This window comes from Cyprinus carpio, chromosome B8, assembly GCF_018340385.1.
Source record: "Cyprinus carpio isolate SPL01 chromosome B8, ASM1834038v1, whole genome shotgun sequence".
In the NCBI taxonomy this organism is placed as follows: Eukaryota; Metazoa; Chordata; class Actinopteri; order Cypriniformes; family Cyprinidae; genus Cyprinus; species Cyprinus carpio.
Window position 1 is genome coordinate 14,786,164 of NC_056604.1, and position 24,061 is coordinate 14,810,224.

The following is a 24,061-nucleotide window of genomic DNA, read 5'->3' on the forward strand; positions in this document are numbered from 1 at the left end:
GCGGAGGAGTGTCGGGCCATCCACTGAGGGCTATCCAGTGCCGCTGCCAGGCATCGCGGAAGAGTTTACCCAGCTGGTGGAGGGCCAAGCGGCAGTGTGTCTGGGAACCGGAAAAAGATTTTTATTTTTTTTCCCTCTCTCCCCTCTCTCGTCTCTGTCTCTCCTCATACTTCCGTCCCCTTTTCTCTCGCCTCGTCTGTCTGTCCTTACCCCCAGGTATGCCGTGGCCGCCGTGATCGGGGGGAGGGGGGAGTAGAGCGCAGTCTCGGGAGTACCCCCCGGTCTGCAAGGGGCGATGGGGGTATGTGACGAGTGGGGCGGGGCTGAGAGCCGTGGGAACAGAGCGAGGCCGGTGGAGTTAATGATAATGCGCAACACCTGCGCCACTCACAGGTCTCGAGTCTCACGGAGCAGCTCCGGAGGGACAAAAGGAGGAGTGACGAAAATGTAAGACAAGAGAGGACCAGGCCTGGAATTTATTTCTTGTTTTGTGTGCGGCAGTTGTCCGCGAGGGTTTATTTTATTAAATTGTTTAAATGTTCGCCGGTTCCCTCCTCCTTTTTTTTTCTGTACTATGAACTGTGTTACACAGACATTCACAGAAGATGACTTTTCACACACATGCACCACCCATGCTCCCTATTTGTTCAGTGAATTGGTGAGTACACACAGTCTGTTCAAGAACGTGCTGTTGAAACAAACAGACACTGACTGCCTTTCATCTGAAGTGTGTGAGATTCTCAGAGAGAGTGACAGGAAACAGAGACTAACATGTTCTGGATATGCTTGATTTAAACGCTTTTTTTTAATGTGAAGGTTAGTTATTTATACTGTAAAAAATATAGATACTTTTTCGCAGATTGAACAGTCAATCACATTTGTTCACAAGTGAATTAGTAACACAGAATATAAGATTATTATTCATACCTTCTAGTTTATGATTTTAAGTCTAATATTGAATATTTCCTCTGTTTCAGTGGTCACTGGAGGGTCAGATGGAATAGGCAGAGCATATGCCGAAGAGGTAACAACACTACTACATATGTAAAAACTGTTGTCAATAGTGATGTTAAATTAGATATTAGATTATTTAAATAATTGAGAAGTATACAGTTAAAAGGTTACAGTAAAATGCACTTATATGCACAGTTAAAGTACACTTTTTGTTCAGCAGGAAGCATTAACGTGATCAAAATTGGCAGTAAAGACGTTCATGATGTTAAATAATAAAATGTATATATTTCAAATAAAATGCTGTTCTTTTGAACTTCAATTCCTTAAATAAATCTGAAAAATTTATCCTGGTCACCACAAAATATTAAAAAGAATTATAATAATAGAATGATAATTGTTTCTTGAGCACTAAATCAGCATAAGAATGATTTCTGAAAGACCATGTGATACTGAAGACTGGAGTAATGGTAGGAATAAATTACAATACATATGTTTTTGTTTTTTAATTGTTATTAGTATTTCTTACCAAAAATCTTACCAACATTTAAATGGTAGTGTATATAAATAAGCATCTGTTTTGATTGTGAAACCTTCTGTGCAATAACACGGTGTCCAGATTTCGGCAATATTTATTTATAAAAACTAAATGATCTCTGAATGCTTTCTTCCACAAAAATGTTTGCACCAGTGAAGTGGGCCTTAAACAGGACACGTAAACAACCAGAAACGGGAAGTAATCTTTAGTTCACTTCAGAATTCTTTGTAAAGATCCCATACCACATAAAAACAACAAATACACCAGCTCATCACAAGTATCAGACTAGGCTATTTCGGTAACACTGTCGTTCTCTGCAGCTTTCAAAACTAGGTATGAGTGTGATCATCATCAGCAGAAACCAAGAGAAGCTTGACAGAGCAGCAAGGAAGATCGGTAATGTGTTTACTGCTGGGAAATCAGCTTCTCAACTGGTCTGTAGTCTAAGAGCTCAGTTTCACCAGCGTTCTTTTCTTGTTCTGACAGAGCTCACTACAGGACGAGAAGTCAAAGTAATAGCTGCTGACTTCACCAAAGATGATAGATATGGGCACATTCAAGAAAACATTGAGGGTTTGGAAATTGGTATTTTAGGTCAGTAGGTATCAGATGTCTCATTGCTTCAAAGTATTTATTTAATGTTCTAACATGTTCAAGATTGCTGATCAATGTTACTTTTCTTTAAACACAGTGAACAATGTCGGGATTCTGCCCAGCAAAATACCCTGCAAGCTACTTGAAACATCTGACCTGGAAGAAGTGAGGTCACCAATGGTTCATACAGTCATTATTAATGCTTTTAATATCATAAATCATATACAGAATATGCTACTGCCAGCTCTCATTAATGAAGCAGTAGTCTTTCAAAATGATTTGAGATATAGTGTAGTAACTGAAAATTGCCCATAATAACTTTTTTTTGTAGTGATGCAAGATGAAGAATTTCTTAAAAGAACAATTTCTTTCTTAGTGAACATTATAATAATCTGTAGAAATGTTTGTGCACTGAAGAGAAACCATAGATGTCAAAAATTCTTCATTGAACCATAGATGCCAATAAAGAACCTTTATTTTGTAGAAGTGAACAGTTGAAGTTTTGGAGTGTTTATCAGATTTTGCAATTATACAGTATGTTTCATGTTGTTGTGGCCTCTCCTAGAGAATATATGATGTTATCAACTGCAATGTGAAAGCCATGGTTAAGGTGAGTACAAGCAAACAGAACCTTACCACGCACTATATGCATTACAATGAGGCAGTGGTTAAACACTGTTTGGTTGCAGTAGTCACTCCCAGAATTAAGCTGTGTTCTGACAGGGTCGCAGAAAGCAAGGAAACAATTATTCCTAATGCAAATAATAAAATGCAACTGATTACATGTATAATTAGCAAAAAAAAAAAAAACTGGTAGATAAACTTCAAAAAGTTGAGAGAAAACTTGTGTTGTCAGTCTTTTGTTATCAGTGTCAAAGGTCATGATTCTAATCAAAAAATTTTTTGTAAATTATCTTACGGTCAAGTTAATAATTTTGCATATTCGTTAGGCCTATAGTTCATCATAATATTAATAGATTTAAATGTTATTTTATTATTATTATTATTTATTTATTTTTTTATAAAAATGTTTTTTAAGTGATTTTTTTGAATCATCACCTGACATCAATCATAAAATCCTAAAGAAAAGCCAGTTGAGAACAATCTGTGGTTTTTATGAGATTTAATAGTGTGCTCATATTGTTTTCCATATTCAGATGTGCAGAATTGTGCTACCAGGAATGCAGCAAAGGTTTGGCCTTCTCTGTTCAATAGTTTTCCCAGGATTTTTCAAAAATTTTTAACAAATGGCCATCACACTGACCATATGTATTTCCTTAGAGGAAGAGGAGTCATTCTGAATGTGTCCTCTGGCATAGCCAAAATACCCTGCCCCATTTACACCCTTTATGCAGCATCCAAGGTAAACTTAACAAGACATCCAGAGCTGGTTAGAGTACTTACAAATTCCAGTACGTTACTGATTCCAAATTACATGACAAAAATTGTAGTCAGTAACGTGATCCATTACATTATTATATTTTAGGTAATATAATCAGACTATGTTTTGATTATTTTAAGGTTACTTTTGACCTACTGTAACTCATTTATCACATTGATTTAAACAGGATAATATTGTACCATATTCATATAAAAATACAAAGAGTAAGAAAATATATTCCATTTGTTTACAGTAACAACATGAAGTGCATAAAACATTACATTATGTCAAGGTTTCCAAAACTTGGGTTCATAAAGGAACTGCAGGGTGCTTGTGAGTTTAATGAAAAGCTAATAATTGATTAAATCATAAAAATATATTTCTAGTAAATATATTAGGTGAAAGAGGTTCAGACGACAAAATAGGTTGGGAATCCCTGCAGGAAATAGCATGAATTTGTGCATTTTAATGTGTTTGAAAGACAAAAAAATAGGAATTAGGGAAAATCAATAAAATATGAAATATTTATTGCTATTGTGTGAATAATATGTAATCTTATAATCAGCATTAAGTAACTGTAGTCTGATTATGAGTATTTTAAAGTGTAATGTAATCTAATAACAACTACTTGATGAAGATATCTATACAAAGTTAAAACGTTCTGTCTTTTTCTACAAATCTAAATACTGTTCTGTACTGGCAATGTCAACATATCAAATTAAAAAAAAATCTTCTCATCAACAGGTTTTTGTTGAGAGATTTTCAAAGGGTCTTCAAGCAGAATATAAATCCAAGGGAATTATTATACAGGTAGAGTAAAAAACTTGTCATACATGCAAATGAATGCTAGTTATTTTGCTCTCTGTACCATCCAGAACCTAGCCACACATCAGGCAAATAATGTTTTGTGTGTGTATTAAATGTACATACAGCTTACCAGGAGTAATATATTACTGTCCTCATTTCCAAATGGTGATTTTCTTCCCAGATGGTGGCTCCATTTGGGGTTTCAACACCAATGACAGGACATCAGAAGCCAGATATGGTCACATTCACACCTGAAGAGTTTGTGAGGAGCTCACTGAAGTATCTGAAGACTGGTGACCAAACATATGGCAGTGTCACTCACACTATACTGGTAATGATGCAAATGACTTGCTTTACTAATAAATATGTATTATTATTAGGTATGTGCATGTATTGTGCCTCACCAACCTGTAATTGATCTATAGGGCGGGATTGTGCAGTCCATTCCCACCTGGGTCCTGCAGAGTGAAGCATTTCAGCATCATTTTAGGGAATATGTGAAGGAGAAGGTCGGAGGCTGAGAGCTGTCATTCTCAAAGTATATGTACAGTATTGAACATTTGATACTTAAACAATAAAACGGTTGGGTTTGTTTGCACTAATTATGACAATACTTTATGTCAAAAATATAAGGCTGGGAAAGAAATGGAGACCTTTAAAATACACTATATCAGTGTTCATAATAGAACATATTATCATTATTAATCAATCATATCAGTAGACAAGAGATAGTTGAGCTGTACTGACCTTGATAACATTAACAGAAGGTCAGTCTCAGAAAGGCCAAATGACAGAGTAAGAAATGTGGCCTTGTTATTTTTGTCTATACTTTGAGATTAGAAAATGTTTGGTCTTATTTAAAGTGCATTTTATAAATAACATTAATATCCATAAAACACTTTAACAGATATTTGGCGCCACATAGTGGTTTAAATGCACTTTAGTGTGATGGTCTTTAAAGTTTGAAGGGTGATGTAAATCTCATTTATTTAAAAAAATAAAGAGCTGCTAGTTTTGTTTCTGACATTCAGCCAGCAGAGGGCAGGTTTTGGACTCAGCATTACAGAACCTGAAGCACATTAGCTGTAGTGATTGAATCTCTCTGTAGAGTCGAGTTTCAAATATGTCTTGAAGATGCTGAGCTGGTAAAGATACAAACAAGTGCAGTCTGAGGGGGATTTCCACCGCAGATGTAGTTGTTAATAAAGTTGTCACCCTTGAGCTAGCTGTCCTGAATGAAATACAGTTGACAGGATAACTATCAGTTTTCACTTAAAAGGGTTTCTGTTTTTACTACAGGGAATTTCCACTGATAATTTATAATGCTACTGCTTGTAACTGAAAAAGACATTTATGTGGAATAAAACTAAGGCAATAATTAAAAAATAATCACGCTTTATTTTCCTCACTAACTTGGTAAGCTATGCTTTCTCTGATTGCAGCAGTGGTGTCTGAAAATCTAATGTTTTTAAAAACAAGTGGTGGATAAGTCAAGATTGCAGATCATCTAATCAATCTGCAGGAAACCACCAGTTACCTCAATACAATTTCCTATGGTTTAAAACATTATACAAACTACTCTTATAACCTGTATCTTTTGAAATAGTCCCACTTTCCCTGACCCATAATTTTTCTAGATGACTGTTTTATTTCTGTTTCGTTAAATTAAATTAAATAGACTGCTATATAGTTAACTAATCTAAAATATTAACTAAATGTTTTGATTAAATGAATAAAATAATGCAATGTGTTTAACAGCATTGTGCAATAATATCATTGTTACAGCTCGCATATACAAAACAAGCACTTGCATATCATTGCTCTTTTGATTGCTTCCATTGTCCTCATTTGTTAAGTAGCTTTGGATAAAAGCATTATTTATATATATATATATCTATATATATATATATATATATATATATATATGACAATATATTTTATTGCTCTCATATCTAATTAAAACACATATAATAAAATTTTATTGCTCTCATTTCTATTTAAAACACTTGTAATGATAAGGTGTCATTTTAGTACATTATATATTTTAAATGTAATACTGAATAACATAAAACTTTTAATTTGACATTACAAAGTTACATAGTTTTAAAAGAGTTAAAGGGATAGTTCACCCAAAAATGTAATTCTGTCATTAATTACTCACCCTCATGTCGTTCCAAACCCATAAGACCTTCGTTTATCTTCAGAACACAGACTAAGCTATTTTCAATGAAATCTGAGAGCTTTCTGACCCTCCATAGACAGCAATGCAACTACCATGTTCAAGGCCCAGAAAGGTAGTAAGGACATCGTTAAAATAATCCATGTGACATCAGTGGTTCAACCTTAATTTTATGAAGCTACGAGAATACCTTTTGTGCACAAAGAAAACAAAAATAACAACTTTTCGTTATTTTTTTTTTCTTTGTGCACAAAAAGTATTCTCATAGCTTCATAACATTATGGTTGAACCAACGATGTCCTTACTATCTTTCTGGGCCTTGAAAGTTTCAGTTGCGTTGCTGTCTATGGAGGGTCAGAAAGCTCTCCGATTTCATCATAAAATATCTTAATTTGTGTTGCAAAGATGAATGAAGGTCTTACAGGTTTGGAACGACATGAGAGTAATTGGTGACAGAATTTTCATTTTCAGGTAAAGTATATTGGATGAACTAAGTGCTTTAAGAAACAGTTATGAAAGTGTACTAACTTTAAATGGCCTTTTATTTGAGGAAAAATACATTATCTGAAAGTAAACTTTTTAAAAGTATAACTTTTAAGATTTTAAGTATGCTACAAGTGCACATTCAGTACAATTATACACACTTCATTTTCACAAGGGAGGTTTATAGATCACTTTTGACGTTTGTTGCATTGTGATCAAAGCATTTGTTTATCATTAACGTTAGATTGTCTTGTCTGTGAAGATTCCATCTAAAACAAGCTAAACATAAACCACTGCTCACAACAAACAAGAATCTTGTACATTTGGGATAGTTTAGAAAATAGATGAGTAAAATATCTCATGTTTTGGTTTTCACAGTTTTGTTTACTAAATTTTGCAAAGTTTAACAGCTGCATGTAGTCATGTGCCAACAATTTGTTTTCATGTTGGAAATTTTATGTTGAAATAAACAAGCACAATGCTTTGTGTTTACATCAGCAATGCGAACATGAAAGTGAGAGGACTGCTTTGTCATCGCTTCGCATCTGACTGCTCACAGTCTCAAAAAGCTTTGCTTGTGTGGTCCAGCTTCAAGGGCTTTGAGTCCCTACACACATAAACAGCAGGCAGATGTAGGAGGATTGATTGTTTATCAAGCTCTCAATTCTCTAAACAATGGATCAAATGACACTGAACTCTGGCAATCAAACAGAGAATCTGCCTTATTCCCCCATGGGTAAATATTTACCCTAATATATCAAAAAGTTCCATTCATCATCGCTTGGGACGGACATAACATGCACAATTTGGAACCAAATAGAGCATCTTAACTGTCTATTTGTATAATTTGTCCCTTTTTTGCTGTCAAATTTGTTCTCTGTTTTTGGCATTTATCATGAAAACATCTGAAAACATAATTAATAACACTATCTGGGAAGTAGGATCAGCCATGTTTGCTTACTTAAATATATACTGAAACACTTCAAATTAGGTCAAGCAAGGCAGGAGCGTGTGGGAACTCATACGTGGGTCAGACCTTCATTTTGAGTGGGAGTTTATTGTTATAGTGTTCCAATGGTTTTGTTAGGTGTGATATTCAATAAGTTACTCATGTTACACTTAGTGGAGGAAAAACAGTGCAGCTGAAGCCTGAGGACTCATTAATGATGGTGCAACCGTGGCCATGGTAACCACGGCTGTAATTTAATAAAATGAAGTAACGTTAAGGGGATTTTTGTGGACCGTTGGCAAGTGTTAAAAGAATATGAAATCAGTTATTAAATAAGTTAAGCATTAAAATGAATAAAATATTTTAATGTATTTAATGGGATAGAGAAAAAGAAAACAATCATGTAATCAATTTATTTTGAACTAATATTTGTGTTTTGAAATACTAATAAGAGTGAATATGTGCATATGTTGAAAAAGCAAAATTTTTGTCTCATCACATTCATTCATGAAATTACTTACTTGAATTACAGAAATGATTGTGATTCAAAACAGCGAAATTTGACCAAAGAGTAGAGTAGTTCGTATAACAGGATAATACTGTTTGGATGTTATACATTTCTATTTTAAAACAGTAGTCAAATATTGAATATTTTTCTATTTATAGCTTACCTAACACTTTTTCACCGGTAAAAACCTGTTTTTATACAGTCTATGGTAAAAACTTAACCGTCGCGCTGGAATTCATCATCTGCTTCTTTGAACAGAAAAGCCCGCCCTTTTTTGATTTGATTGGCCATCTCAGTCATTTTGACATTGATGAGCGCAGTTAGACCAATGAGGCAGAGCAGCTTCCCTAAAACATTTTTATTAAATGTTTAAAACATTTTGTCATCCTAACAACTGACAAAGCAGCATCAGTATCAGATACTGTGGAGGACAAGTTGGCCAAAAAAAAAAAAAAAAAAAAAAAAAAAAACCTTTCATGATTCAGTCAACGCTTTTCTTCATCAAACAGAATGACATTTAAATGAAAGCTGACCTTTTCCTCAATCTGGACAGAGGCTGGGCTTGGGTTAGTTTGCACACTCTGACAAATCAAATCAAATTGCCCAGTGACATTGAAAAATAAGCAAAGTAAATCAGATGCAGCAGAAGACCGATCTCATAGCTTGTGTGACTCCATTGAAGTCTTGGTTATTGGTATCAGGAAAAACAAACAGCTCGTTCTACCTGCTCCAGACTGAACTGTAGTGCTGATGGAGGTGCTACTAAAACAAGCAAATTCTGACTTATTTCTGAATATCTCTTTGTGTAACATAGAGAAATAACATTGTGAAGGTGCAACGTGTAATGGGAAGCAGATGCCATATATTTTCAGTTCCTGAGTTTGCATATAGCAGAAATTGATTAAAACATTTCAGTTTCAGTTTACTAATTCAAAACCACATATAGACTAAATCAGGTTTTTCAGCCTTTCTTGCCAGCAAAAGCCCATATGATCGAAATTATTTGATGTATGCTATGAGATGTATTTATAATAAAAAAAATATTTTTAAATCCACATAAATGACAAACCAATTTCCTCCAGTACTGATGATCAGGAACATACAGTAAAAACTGAAGAGCAATTTAGAAACCAGTTCTAGAAGTAACTCCACCCTACTCCTTTAGTGCATTTTGAAAGGCCTTTACGGTACAGATAAGAATCTACAGCTCTCAGAAAGGTATTATCATTCTTTGTAAACCAACCACCCGAACACTTGCGGCAAATGTTGCGTGAAGACAATATGCCATCCTTGTTCTACCTCCCAGAAGTTTGGAGGCTGTCTGAAGTGTCCTGTTGTAGCCCCAACTTGTCATGGTTTGAATTAATGGCTATCAACACTTTCTAATTTCAGCATTTAAGAGGAGATCAAGAGTGAAAATCCTACCCATACCCCCCCGGAGACCCTCTGTTTACCTCAGTGCAACAACTGAGTGATGTGAGAAGACAGCTGCAGGTCACACGTCTCATTTCTCTCGTAGTGCCACCGCTAATGCACTTCCAAGACTTAAAATGCAGCTGTAATGAGGATAGCAACAAGCGCTGAGTTCTGCGACTCACAGCAGATGAGATGAAACGAGCAGCAGCGGCCTTAAGCTTCCAAGAAAGAGAGACTGCGGTGAGAGAGATTCATGCCACTTCATCAAAGCAATTACACTACTTCTTCAAAACTATTTACGCCACTTTTTGGTCTGAGGTCTAAGACCACCAACTATTTAAGCCATTTAACTGCCTGAAACGAGAGGCAGTTGTGGGGAAAAAAAGAAAAAGTTGTTGCACGCTTTCCAATTACAATATAAATACTATAAAATATTTAATGAAATAAAATAAAAAATTAAGTAACATTCAACGTCCCTTAAGCTCGTTATATTGAAAGTTTTTAAATATACATTGTTAAAAATAATTTTTTATTAATTCTATTTGAATTTAATATTACAATTACACATTACTTTCTTAGTTTTTCCAAAAAATTTCAAATTATGTAATGAAACCACCAATGAACCATCTCTGTTAATGTTACTTTATTGTAATATTTTTTTTTTTTCTATATCTAAATTATCCTTTTATGGGAAAAAATTTAATTGCATCCTTGTCCCTTGATCAAAACATGAACTCTAAATCATTAATTAAACAAGAATAAAAGCATTAAATGACAGTCAATTATTCTGTGAAACCTACTGAATCCCGAGAAAATAAAAACAATAAAAAATAAAAACAAATGGACTTAAATAAAAAGCCTGCACTTGCAATAAAAAAATCTGAATAAAATAAAAAAGAAACACAATGTTGAAGGAATTTGAAATCTATCGTTTCCAGAGAAATTTCTCATTTTTTTTCCAAAGTTGCGAGCTTTCGGTTTTCTGATTACTCTTAGACTTTGCAGAGACACTGGCACTGTTACAGATCTTCTCCACCTCTGTCAGATCTGTGAGCTTGTTAATGCTCTCCTCATTTCCTTCATTCAAAATGTCCCAAAAGTCTTTTCCTTTACTTTTTGCTCTTTCTGTGCACGTGGATGCTTTTACATCTCTAGCTTGGTCCACAGTTTTCCTCTTTGGCTTGAACAAGTCATCCAGGATGGAAGTGTCACCTATAAGGTCAGTGATTTGGTTGGAGCTGTTGGTCTGGGTGGAGCTTGATGCAACACAACCATCTGTGGAGACACGAGATGACCGTGAAGCGTATTCCTTGTCCTTGAAAGCTTGTGAGGAAGTAGTTATATTGGTTTTACTTTCTTCTACTGGTGCACAGCTCTTTTGAGGAACATGTCCAGAAGTCGATGATGAGAATTTGTCTGTGGAGGGCATCTTAATTTTATTGTGTGTGAGGTCTGTACTGCAATGAAGGTGAACCTCAGAGGTTTCTGTTTCACCCACTTTCTTTTTCTTTAATGTTTTTCTTCCATCCTCGACCTCGGGGGTTGGCACCTCAACTTGAGTTTTAAGAGGGGAGATTGGGTGGGCTCTTTTTGAGGTAGGTCTTTGTCTGGCTGTAGACGGAGGTGGTGGTTCTGGCTCGATGGCTTTAGGAAAGGTCTTTCTGATGATGTTTTTAAGTTCAGGGCTCTTCTGGCTGTAGAAGCTCCTTAATCGGCTAAGTCTCTGCTCTGAATCGTTCTTCAGAATCTCTTCTGCAAAGTCCCGCACAGAGTTGAATCCAAAGAACTGAGCCATGTCTTCCAACTGCTGTCTGCAAGACCAAATATCATCTTAGAGAGACAGCTAACTACAAAACCCTTGTTAAGCATGTTATCTGCAACAACTCTGGCTTCTATGACAAATACAAATAGGAAATATTTTTTAAAAATCTATTTAAAATACATACGCCAAGTTCTTTAAAAAGTACTCTTTGTATACATGTTGGTTTCAATACATGAACAAAGTAAAACCATGTGACATTTTACAACCTGAACTTACCTTGACGTGTCCTAAAAATGTCAAATTATCTTTTACATTTTAAGAGACTTATGGACCTTGACACACAGTCATAAGGGTCTGCAGGGCTCTTCATGCATCATTTCCTGTTTTGTTTTTGTTGTTTTCTAAATGCTTCTGCAAGTTGGTTAGACCACACAACTTGGAATAAGTAGTTTAGTTAAAAACTGAGTATATTGTAGTGTTCTAAGAGATTGTTTTATACTCCATGCATTGCAAAATACAGGCAAGTTTATGACAGTCTGTATATTATATCACTAAACCACAGCCCATAAGTTACAAGATAATAAGAACCAGAAGATTTGCTTAATGCTAAAAGCTATAAGACATATGACAAAACATGCTCTTAAAGGGATACTTCAACTAAAATTAAATACTCTGTCATCATGTATTCACTCTCATGTTGTCCGAAACCTGTCTTGACTTTTGTTCTCATGTGGAACATAAAATATATTTGAAGAAATGTCCAAATGTTGTTGGTTTGTTTGTTTGTTTTTTTGACAATGAATTGGAATTCAATGCTAACCAAAACTGTCTGGTAACTAACATTCTTCCAAATATCTTCCTTTATGTTCTGCAATTGAAATAAAGTCATATGGGCTTTCAGTGACATGCAGGGGAGTTTGTAACTGATGACAGAAATGTTGGGTGATCTATCCTTTTAATATAAATTCAATGACGAACCCCAAATTCAACATTTTAAAAGCCCATAAACCAACAACTCCGAGAATTCAGCGTTAGTGTCTTTTAAGGAAAACCTCTTAGTAATCTGAAACTGAAAGAGCTCAAAAGCTGCTTGTGGTGTAACTTCTAATGGTGGTTGCCACCCTTTGTGGTTCCAAAGCAAAAGCTTTCTATGAAGCAAGCCTCTTATTAAATATGTGTCTGTGTGGAGCTGAATCACATTACAGCTGTTCATCAAGAAAAAGAGTATATACTTGCGTGTGTGAGTGTGTGTTTTCACCATTACATGAACAAACAGTACATTTACGAGACTGTACTGAGGAGAAAAGCAGAATAAAGAGGGGGTTTTGCTCATGACTTGGGAAACGGGTGGGTGAGAGTGCTCTGGGGTGGTCTTCCCTCACTCCTGCAGCCCCGGGGGCCCGGGGGGGTGGACAGCACACCATAGCCGTGGGGAGGACTGGCACATGGCCCTGCGCTACCAGGAATTTCCTCTCACTGACTTGCTGTTCTAGTGTTTGTGTTTTTAGCCCAATTGACACGATTATTTGCTTTGTGCAGAGTAGACGGTGAGTTGGATCCTTGTGTGAGGAGAAATCGAAGGAGTTTGGAGCAGAAAATCGAGTTACCTGCACATGCTACTGGGTGTCTCGCCCACTATGACAGTGACATTGTTCAGGCGGTAAGAGGTTTTGATGTTGTGTTTGACCGGATGTTCATTGTAGGGTCTGCCATATTCCTGCAGTGTCCGATCTCCATCAACATGATCTGTGTGTAGTACGGGATCAGATGACTGGGTCTACAACACAATAAGTACAGTGTGTTAGAATTGGGCTCTAAAAATTATTTAACAAATCTTTCCCCCAAAAAAATCATGATTATTTAAATAAATTTATAAAAGATATATTTAAAAAAAATCAGCCATTTCTTTTAATTAATCACTGAGAAAAAAAAAAAATACACATTTTAAGTTATTGGTCTCTCTCAATCAGTCTGGTGAATCTTTCACAGAATGGAGCAGTTACTGTTGACTCACTCACTGAACAGAGGTTTTTCAAGTCTGGCATGAAATTCAGAAGTTTTGTGTAATTCGGGATTGTAAAATAATTGAGTATTACACTGCTGTTCATATGACAAGCATGTAGTTCAAAATTTATTTTAATAAATTATATTTTTGTACTTGCACTGAAATAATGTATTCAAAAGTGTGAAAATTGTTACTGAAATTGTGGTGTGCAAAAAAATAAGGCATGGTTGTTTAAATGACATTGTGTACTTAAACACACATTGTGCAACAGATTTAAATAAATAAAGAAAAAAATTAATCCCTAAAACATACCTATACTATTATACTATTGTTAGTTGCACTAAAATACTGAACACAAAAAGTGCAGCAACTGTTTAATTCACCCTTCAGCATGCATATTATATATATAAAAAAAAAAATCAGCATGCATATTATATATATATAGATATATATAAAAAAAAAAAATACATAAAAAAATATATTGAAACCTCTGATGAGTCTGGAAGCTGGTTTGCAAGAAGCTGCGAGTGCTTGTTGAGTTCAAACACATCTCGTACTGCAGCACGGCTCAGGTGGTCTTCTGCTCTGCTGGAGCCCACTACCTTCTGATTAGAGTGGGTGTAGCTCACGTGCTGAAGACCACCTGTCAGAGAAGTCAGAAAATATGTTCATGTATATTACATTGAAACGATCTCAAAAAAAGGTCCAAATTTGTCCTCTGTGTGTTTTTTGACTGAAACAACACAGTGAACTCTAATGTAATTGTTAATTATTCTTTTTGTTGATTGTTATTTGGTTGCTGCAAATTATCTGTGATTTTCTTAAATTACTTTTGTTTGATGAAATCTATTTCTGGATTATTTAATTATATATTCTGTGTTGTATTATAAAAAAGATATTAAATATACAAGATGATTCCCAATAAATAGTCCAAGTTATTAAATGTTCTACCTAATAATGAGTCCAGTGTTTGAGTGTTTTCTTCATCTCTGGATTGGGTTTTGTCAGATCCTGAGTTTCGGCCCTTCATACATCTCATGCCTTTCTGGGGAACTTCATCTTCTGATGAGGTAAAACTTTCATCTTCAGATCTTTTTTCTGCAAACTTCACCCTTTTGTGAAAACGATTCTTGCAAGCGGTCATGCTGTCTTTGTTGTGTTTAAGTGAACTTGTTGGAGGGAGCTCAAGTTTTGCTGATTTTTTCTGCTGTTTACTATCAGTGACTCCCTCCAACATTTCCTTGGATTCAACGAACAGATCCCGTGTCTTAGATGTTTGTCCCTTAATCATGGTGGGTTTTTCACAGTTGTCCTCGTCACTGTCCGTCTCCTGCCGTTCTCTCCGAGCCAAATGTCTCTGAAGCAGACCATACAGGCCCATATTGCCAATGCAGGCAGTACCAGCTCCCCCCTCTTCTCCTGTGTGTGCTGCTGAGGGCCTGGGCCTGGAGCAGCAGGGATCTTCATCCTCACTTGCACTGCTGAAGTCCAACACTCCAGCGGGTTTAAACCCAGCACCAGCAGATACACCTGCTCTCTCAGTAGCAGCATCTGCTGACTGAAGATCCTAAGGGTGAATCAAGAGGGTCTGTTAGTTTTATGCTGGAGATGGTTTGTTTTACGATTATTTTTATATAAATTAGAAAAATAAAGATACAAAAGTTTTGTGAGTTGCTCTTCGAAAAGGTGTTGTAGCTTTATTTTTATGCTTTGAAATTTTATATCATTTTTATTTGTTCCTTTTTTATTTATTTTTTTGTTACGTCAATTTATTTGTATTTGTAACCAAAAATCTCTATTTATCGTTCAAAAATCTGCAAACTATATATATGCTATATTTTAACATATATTAATACAATTTATTTCCCGTTTTTCCATAATATACACAATATACCAATATACCCACAATAGTTTTCTGCTATTCCTATTGAACAACATAAATGTTGTATCTCCAAACAATGTTATATTTAAGCTAGTGGTCTGAACTGAATGTAATCTGGGTGATAAAATTAAACAAAACAGACAAAACGACTTTCTACGGTTTCATCTTTGCTAAATGCAAAAATTCAAATACAACTGAAATGGTGCAAAAACAGAACATTGTAGGAAACACTGCTCTGGACCAGGGAAAAGACATATTTAGCAATAAATAATATTCTAAACCAATTCAGATTGAAATTTATATAACCGTTTTTAATCAATAACATCTAAAACACACTTTATCATTATTTAATTGATAGTGACATCCAGTTTTCAGCAAAACATTGATTTTAACAAGCCGCGGCGGGGGATGCAGTCAGTGCCCATCCTCTTCAGAAAAACAATGTGTGAGGTTCTTTCCAGAAGAACAATTAGATAAGGCCTCTGCTGAGTAAATAAATGTGGTACAGATAGTACATTTCTGTGTGGTCTTCACCATTGGGCTTGAGAGGGGGTTAATTATGACCATGTGTTCGCCTGTCATGCCGTGGGAACAGATGGATGATGGGAACGAAGAGGGGAGAGATGGGTGGGAAAAAGAAACGCTTCAGACACGGGTCTGTGAAAGGGTGGGTACTCACTGGCTCCTGCAACCTCTCGTCCAGAGCTTGAGTTCTGGCCGTCGTGATCCCCACCTCCACTCGGCCCTCCCTCTGTGAACCAAACACACCATTCCCATCATGTCAATGAGAAGGAATTCATTTCATATAAACAGTTCATTAAAGGGATGTCATTAGGGATATGTAGAAACCCTTTAGATAGCATCCACATGCTCCTCAGAAACTCTGAATTACAAATCTGCACTAAAAACCTACATTAATACCACAAGACTAGGGCAGCAATAACCGACTGATATATCAGATATACACAGGAGTGGAATGCTGAGTTAGAAAGCTTTTTACCTCCAGGATGCGGTGAGTAAGACAGGTGCCATCAGTCTGCAGACGAAAAAGGTTTCGGATGCCAAACAGCTCTCCTGCCTGGCCTTCGGTTCCCTGAACAGCCTCAAAGTAGCGTCTAGCATTCTCCCGGCCTATGACTGATGACTGAAGTTGCTGTCAAAAAATCAAGGAGAAAAAAACATTAGTGTTAGATTTGACATCATTTTAGTGTAAGGCTAAAACAATGTGGCTACAACTATAAGAACATTTTATTAATAAAACTGTTACATTTTTAAAATTGTTAATACATGCACCCAGGTATATCTTCATTCTACTTTGATGCACAGTATTATGTCTGTTATGACCATACCTGTTTATAAATCTGGCGAAGGTATATGATCTCCTCTACTGTTCCTAAAGAGATAAGTCTGAAAACGGTCACATCCCTGCATTGGCCAATACGATACACCCTGGAAATGAAAACAGAAAGAATTACAGGTCTGTGCAGGTCTTATTGGGACCTTGATAATTTCCATACATTTTGGGTTAAATGTTGGGTTACCATTCAAATGTTTGAGGTTGGTATGAATTTTTAAAAGACGCCTGTTATGCTCATCGAGGCTGCATTTATTTGAACAAAACACAGTAAAAATCTTGTGAAATATTATTATTATTCATTTCTTTCAATCTTTTGAACAGCAGTATATCTACCGGTGCAGAATTTTGAGAATGATCGTCAGTATTCAATACATAGTACTTCATCTTTCTGGCATGCTGTTGTGAAATGTGAATACGTAATGTATAAAGACTTTTTTTCTCACCTGTCAATAGCCTGAAGATCACTGGCAGGATTCCATGTTGGATCAAACAACAAAACAACATTAGCTCCAACGAAGTTGAGACCAAGCCCACCCGCCCTGGAAAAGAAACATAAGGATCAAAGTCATTATGAATCATGTTGTCATAAATGTATGTGAGACCTTATAACGAAACAATAATTTCTGAAGCCACACTCACAAGGTAGACACCAGACACAGGTTGACATCCCGAGAGCTGTTGAACTCTTTCACTATCTTAACCCGGTCTTTAGCCTTGGTGTTTCCATCCAGTCTGTGGTACTCCAGACCCTCGGCCATGCAATAGCTTTCTAGAATATCTAACAGCTGTTAAAACACGTATAAAGAATTCACACTTATTAAAATTTGGACTGTCAGTCAGTTAATGTATATATTTTGATAGACACAGGAAAAAATGTTTTTAAAAATGTAATTTCTTTTAAAAAAAAAAATTGTAACTGACCACCTCACCTTGGTGGAGAGAGAGAAGAGTAGAACTTTGTCTTTCTTTGCGATAAAGTGGTTGAGTAGCTTTTGCAGAACCTGAAACAGGAAGAAAAACAGGACATGCTTCACAAAATGATGACTGGTGCAAAGACAATCTTGCTTATCATAACATGTGAAAACACAAAGGTTTTCATTTAAATCGTAATGAGAAAACGAGAACTAACATGTCAGTCAGCGGCCACTGGGTAGAGATTAACAGAGCGGGCTGTGTCTTTTCTTTCTATTGCTGATATTTCAGAAACCAGCGCCCATTCTTGTGAGGATGCCAGTAACTCAGCATCTGCCAATAACAGCACCTTCAAGATGCTCCGGCTCAAAGGGAGGGGGAAATCTTTGAAAGGAAGGCCTGAAGAAACGCTAAATACTGTCCTTGTTATTTCTCAAGGAAGTGTATCCACAGCCTGCGAGGGAAGACAGCTCAGGGCCAGTGCTAGCCACAAGAGGGTTTATTAATCTCCATATTGCCAGGGAAAAATCTGGAATGGACTGGAAATGAAGATATCTTGGCAACTTTTCTATGCTGTTCATTTGAAGCTTGTGCACCCCTGACGCTAATAACTGTAACGTGCGACTAAAGAAAAGTATGTTTAGTTGCATGTTACAGTTATTAGCATCATACGCTTAGGACTCATCAATGAGGATGAGATTCATTGATCCTGTACATCCCTTTTACTGTATGTCTTGCAAAACTAAAACAATGTATTGTCACCAAGACAACGTGTTTAAAATTACAAAGCAATCAGTAATTTTTCCATCATATGCAAATGTTTTCCAGCTCATTTGTGTTATAATTTCCAGCATATTTTTCACTTTTTCAAGGGAACATAATCAAAGAAATAGCAGGAACATTAGGAGTCGCCAAATCAACAGTTTGGTACATTCGGAGAAAAATAGAATGCACTGCTTAGCAACATAAAAAGGCCTGGACGTCCATGAAGGACAACTGTGGTGGATGATACTCTTTATGGTAAAGAAAAACCCTTTCAAAACATTGAGCCAAGAGAAGAAGACTCTCCGGGAGGAAGGCGTGTCACTGTCAAAGTCGACAATCAAGAGAAGACTATAGAAAGCAAATAAAGAGGGTTCACCACAAGATGCAAACAAGGCCAGATTAGACTTTGCCAAAAAACATCTAAAAAAGCCAGACCACTTCTGGAAAAGCATCTTTGGACAGCTGAAATTAAGATCAGCATGTACCAGAATGATGGGAAGAAAAAAGTATGGAGAAGGCTTGGAAAAGCTCATGATCCAAAGTATACAACATCATCTGTGAAACATGGTGGAGAAGTGATGGCATGAGCATGTGGCACTGGGTTACTGGTGTTTATTGATGACGTGACAGAAGACAGAAGCAGCTGGAAGAATTCTGAAGTGTAAAGGGATATACTGTCTGCCCAGATTCAGCCAAATGCAGAAAAGTTGATTGGACTGCGCTTCGTAGTACAAGTGGAAATGACCCAAAACATACAGCAAAAGCAACCCAGGAGTTTTTGAAGGTAAAGAAGTGGAATATTCTACAATGGCCAAGTCAATATCCTGATCTCAACCCGACTGAGCATGCATTTCAGTTGCTGAAGAAAAAACTAAATTCAGAAAGACACACAAACAAACAACATTTGAAGTCAGCTGCAGTAAAGGCCTGGCAAAGCATTACAAAAGAGAAAACACAATCTTTGGTGATGTACATGAGTTCCAGACTTAAGGCAGTCATTGCCTGCAAAGGATTCTCAACAAAATATTAAAAATTACAATTTTATTTATGATTATATTTATTTGTCCAACTACATTTGAGCACCTGAGGAGGGGACTGTGTATAAAATTGGTTGTAATCCCTAAACATTTTATGTTATACTTTTTTTCAACCCCTTGAATTAAAGCTTAAGTCCGCACTACAATTTCATCTTGATTGTTTCATTTTAACTATATTCTGGTGGCATACAGAGCTGAAATTATGAAAATTGTGTCAGTGTCGAAATATATATGGGCCTAAATGTATATATATTTTTTAATCATGACAACTCTCGGAAGATTTTAGCATGGTAATGGTTATGACAATGTTAATGTATTTGGTCTTGGTGGAATAGATCTGCTATGCTGCTGGTTATTGCTGTAGTTGTAGATTATTGCTGCTGCTGCAAGCAAGAACGGGAACTTACTACTGCCAATTCATACGGCGATACAGTGCTGTGGGTATTTAAGACATGCTGCTGCAGCACAAATTTCACATAAAATAACCTGCTGCAGATCTATACAGGTGGAGCTGGGGAGGTGGAGGGTTTCAGAGGAACTCTGAAAGCACGCTGCAAATGCTCAAGTCAATGCTAACCAGCCATTTAAATGTAAAGTAGCAAGCTCATTGGCTGTGTATGCAACATGAACCAATGAGCTTGTGCCAAGTCGTTTAAACTGTGAATATCACCAGTTATGTTAACACCCATCAGCCAGCGCCATCTAGAGATTCATGACTAAACTATATGTACATATAATTTGCTTTCAAATCAAATTTAATGAAAATTAAATATATTCTAGAAAATCTAAAAATGCATAGTTAAAAATTACTCATTCCTTTAGTGGGGCCAATGAAAATGTTGGAAGGGTAATTAAAAATCAGAAAGAAAAAAATTGTTTAACAAACAATTACTGTGATATAAGTTTTGATCTTTAGGAAAAATGCCTCACCTTCATTTTTCCACTGTACACGGGGTCAGACATTGCTTCAAAGGCTGCTTGTTTGCACCTCCCTGTGAAATCTGGAAATTTCCTAAAAACTTGTTCACAAATGGCTGTCACATATTTCTCCTGAATTTGGGGAAAAAAATAAAAAAAAAATCACAAAAATATTTACTTGACCAACAGAGTGTATTTGCACCATTACAAAATTATGACATGATACATACTGTAAAATCAAACCTCATAATAGTTTCAAAAGACCAGTTATACTGATTTTGTTGGATGAACAACGTATGCTATAGTTCAAAAGTTTTGGGGTCAGTAAGATATTATTTTTTGAAAGAAATTACTTTTAAGGATACATTACAGTAAAGAAATGTTTAAGTAAATGTAAATAGAAAACATCTACTTCAAATTGCAATATTTCACAATATTACATATTTTACTTTATTTTTAACCCAATGACATGATTTGATCAAAAACTTACCAACCCCAAAATTACACCCAATTACCAACCTGTTTTTTGCTGGTTCCTTCTTTGGACTGCAGTAGTGCAACATGATTGGCCACCTTTCTGAGGATAGCCAGGTAACTGAAGTACAGGTATCTAACCGGCACACCGTTTGCGTTCAGTTTGTAGCAGCACTTCTTCCGTGGACGGCCACTGCCACAGTGACACTTTCCTGAGCTCTGCAACAACAGGGTCACATCTTCTGTGTCCAGCACGGCACGATACACCTTCCGCTGGAAGTCTGTGAGAGAGCAATAGACCACCTGGAGAGGAGCAAGACAAGAAGCAGCTCATATTAGAGCACATACATATTAATTCAGTTGTTTTTTTTTCAACTTGAGCTAGCCAATAACTCACTCGATCATCTTTCTTAGGTAGCTGGTCACTGATGAGGGCCTTTGTTCTCCTGAGGAACCAGTGCGAGAGGCTTTTGGCAAGCTCCTGAACTGCTTTACGGCCTTCTGCTAGAGCTCTTTTTGTCACGGTGTGCTTTTGTCCAAGCTCAATGGGGTCCGAAAACCTGTTTTTAAAACCAACCGGAGAACCCAGGCATCCAGGAATGGCCCTGTGACATTTAAGTGAATTAATGGAGAAATTACCATTATCATAACGCTATAATGGCACAAAATGAAATAACTTGTGATTCAAAACTTATTAAACTGCCTACAAAAGCTGTAACCTTCTAAGTCACCATCCAAATCAAACTGAAACATGAGTACATCAATTGGGGTTAAAAATATAGTAATGCTTTCTGAGTGCCTCACCAGTCCATAACACACCACAATTCCTCCAGGTTGTTCTGAAGGATTGTTCCGGTCAGTCCAACCCTCACTTCACATCTCATGTCCTTCATGGCCTGAGTGATCTGGGACTTTGGGTTCTTTATTTTGTGAGCTTCATCAACGATAACAGCATCCCAATCAATACTGCACAAAACCAAGCGAGACATTACATTACGTAAAAGATAATAAAATAAAAAATATACTAAAAAATAAAATATTTCTAAAAAAAATAATTTTACAATATACAAAAATTAACCAAAAAACAAATAAAATTTTAGCAATGATGCATTAAAGTGATCAAAAGTGATAGTAAAATACTGATATTTTATTTTATTTGAAATAAATTATTTCTTTTCATCAAAGAAACCTGAAAAAAATAATTATATTATTAAATGGGAAATAGAAAACCTTTTTTTTTATTCTAATCCATGAACCAAATTACTGTTTTTTCTTTATTATAGCCTTGGTGAGCATAAGAGAACATGCCATGACATGGTAACTCGGTAATAAAAATGGTAATAAACATGTTGCATAAACAATAAAACAATATCACTCAGTAGCATTAATATACCTGTTAAACTGGTCCAAACAGAGTCTAAGGGTCTCATAAGTTGTCAGAGCAATCTCACATCTTCCTCTCTGCACTCGCGCCAATTCTTCATCCTTCCTCACACCATGCACGACCACGACCCTGAAATGACCCCACGTGTCTAACTCATCTTTCCAGTTATAGAGAACAGAGAGCGGAGCCACAATGAGGAAAACCTGAATAGAAACAAGCATAAAAGAAAGGGGTTTTAATGCAGTATTACACAACAGCAAAAAAAATATTAGATCTGACATTCATAATACCTTCTGAACTTGTTCTGATGGCTTCTGTGACAGCAAAAACTGTGGCTTATTGTTTTCAACGTCTTTCCATGTACCCGTTTTCCGCAGAACTGCAGCCAGGAAGCCGATGACCTCAAGGAAAAAAGGAAAGAGGAAAATAAGCAGTCCTTCCGAGGTTTATTCTATACATTGTAACATGCAAATTTACATACCTGAACAGTCTTTCCAAGACCCATGTCATCACCTAAAATGCATCCTCTAGATTTGGCATAGTTATGATAGATGAATTGTATGCCTTCTCGCTGGTAGTCACGTAAATAACGATTGATGGTGTACGGAACTTTTACATCATTTCCTGACAGCAGAAATGGCTCCGAAGGACCTGGTGGCGTCTGATTACTGTGAAAGAGAGGCCTTTCATCCTCAAACTGAGGAAGAGAGGTTCTGGCATCCTGGCGCTTTGTAAATTTTGAGTCTCCCTCCTCCATCTCCACAGAGAAAGCGTCCACATCAGTAAAGGTGCTAACTAGATAAAGTCTTGTTTAGCTGTGACAGGCTTCTCCATCGGAGCAGCACAAAAGTCATTTTGGTGAGCAGAGTACATTTAACCTGCAAACACACAAAAATAAATACCATTGAAATCATATCAGGCTGAAAGGTTAAAGGTAAAGTTAAAGAATAGACCAGAGTCATAATCTATTTACCATCAGCATGTTTGTTTATTTCTCCATACTCACTAACTTACATGACGCCGCTTCGTCTGACACGAATCAATTCACAAGAGACTAACGTTAGATTATATTTGTAAACGGACAGGTAATACGTGACTGTGATGATTACTTTGATTACATGTTAATTTGTTTTGATTTAAGTAACGTTATCCTGTACGCGTTTCTATCGCTTTAAATCGCTGTTCTAAGTTCATTTGTTACACCGAGGAAGTCAGTCTGGTCTTACCATCATGAATTCATTCATTCAGTCTCGCTGTAGTCTTTGGGATGATCATGTATTTCTCGTAGTGCGAACTATGAAGATATCTGAGTGACTGTGAGATAAACAGGTAGTTTTCCCTCCGGGTGTACAGTGTATTTGATTTAATTCTCATCTACTTAGCATCGTGCTGCATACAGCGTAGCAACAGAGAGGTTGCGTTTATTTACCTATCTGTGTGTTGAGAGCAGCACTTTCCGTACAAGCGCTAAAATAAAATAAAATAAAATAAAATAAAATAAAATAATAAAATAAAATAAAATAAAATAAAATAAAATAAAATAAAATAAAATAAAATAAAATAAAATAAAATAAAATGAAATGAAATGAAATGAAATGAAATGAAATGAAATTGAAATTGAAATGAAATAATTTTAGCTCTTAATACTTATACTGTTTCGGGGCAGCTTACATGTGCAAAAAGTTAACAACAAAGTTCATATTCAAACAATAAGGTCAAATTATTAGTCTAGGTCAAAATAATGTACTAATTAAATTAA

The 24,061-nt window shown here is 36.1% G+C and overlaps 2 protein-coding genes across 14 annotated transcripts; one reads left to right on the forward strand and one right to left on the reverse strand.

Annotated features, from left to right (window-relative positions):
• Nucleotides 1-14,599, forward strand: LOC109102469 (testosterone 17-beta-dehydrogenase 3). Of its 11 annotated transcripts, none has more exons than XM_042729904.1 (12): nt 1-447; nt 593-816; nt 978-1,024; nt 1,643-1,885; nt 1,976-2,083; nt 2,181-2,248; nt 2,649-2,693; nt 3,241-3,275; nt 3,365-3,446; nt 4,209-4,274; nt 4,453-4,602; nt 4,697-5,261. In XM_042729904.1, exons 4-12 carry the CDS (start codon nt 1,825-1,827, stop codon nt 4,790-4,792), a joined length of 711 nt encoding a protein of 236 aa, XP_042585838.1. In that variant the 5' UTR covers nt 1-447; nt 593-816; nt 978-1,024; nt 1,643-1,824; the 3' UTR covers nt 4,793-5,261. The 11 variants fall into 11 exon arrangements, 10 of the variants coding, with proteins under 10 accessions (XP_042585838.1, XP_042585840.1, XP_042585844.1 ...); XM_042729906.1 differs by having other exon boundaries at nt 593-658; XM_042729910.1 differs by having other exon boundaries at nt 593-658; nt 1,810-1,885.
• Nucleotides 9,432-23,744, reverse strand: ercc6l2 (excision repair cross-complementation group 6-like 2). Of its 3 annotated transcripts, XM_042729899.1 has the most exons (19): nt 23,529-23,744; nt 23,276-23,356; nt 22,784-23,180; nt 22,593-22,703; nt 22,312-22,505; nt 21,723-21,884; nt 21,316-21,523; nt 20,964-21,221; nt 20,457-20,576; nt 17,742-17,813; nt 17,452-17,597; nt 17,256-17,351; nt 16,805-16,904; nt 16,456-16,608; nt 16,135-16,206; nt 14,525-15,140; nt 14,062-14,216; nt 13,176-13,345; nt 9,432-11,617 (listed from the first exon to the last, which is right to left on the reverse strand). In XM_042729899.1, exons 3-19 carry the CDS (start codon nt 23,057-23,059, stop codon nt 10,732-10,734), a joined length of 3,795 nt encoding a protein of 1,264 aa, XP_042585833.1. In that variant the 5' UTR covers nt 23,060-23,180; nt 23,276-23,356; nt 23,529-23,744; the 3' UTR covers nt 9,432-10,731. The 3 variants fall into 3 exon arrangements, with proteins under 3 accessions (XP_042585833.1, XP_042585832.1, XP_042585831.1); XM_042729898.1 differs by lacking the exon at nt 23,276-23,356; XM_042729897.1 differs by having other exon boundaries at nt 23,276-23,744.
• Between the last annotated feature and the right edge of the window lie 317 nt (nt 23,745-24,061).

Bases quoted from the DNA above. Each gene is read 5' to 3' on its own strand.
- LOC109102469 (XM_042729901.1), top strand. From the start codon at position 938: ATGATTTTAAGTCTAATATTGAATATTTCCTCTGTTTCAGTGGTCACT. The intron at 2,084-2,180 runs GTCAGTAGGTAT...CTTTAAACACAG, and splicing joins TTTGGAAATTGGTATTTTAG to TGAACAATGTCGGGATTCTG. The intron at 2,249-2,648 runs GTGAGGTCACCA...GGCCTCTCCTAG, and splicing joins AAACATCTGACCTGGAAGAA to AGAATATATGATGTTATCAA.
- ercc6l2 (XM_042729898.1), bottom strand. From the start codon at position 23,059: ATGGAGGAGGGAGACTCAAAATTTACAAAGCGCCAGGATGCCAGAACC. The intron at 21,885-22,311 runs GTATATTAATGC...GGTTTTGTGCAG, and splicing joins TGTTTGGACCAGTTTAACAG to TATTGATTGGGATGCTGTTA. The intron at 15,141-16,134 runs GTGAGTACCCAC...ATTCACCCTTAG, and splicing joins ACGAGAGGTTGCAGGAGCCA to GATCTTCAGTCAGCAGATGC.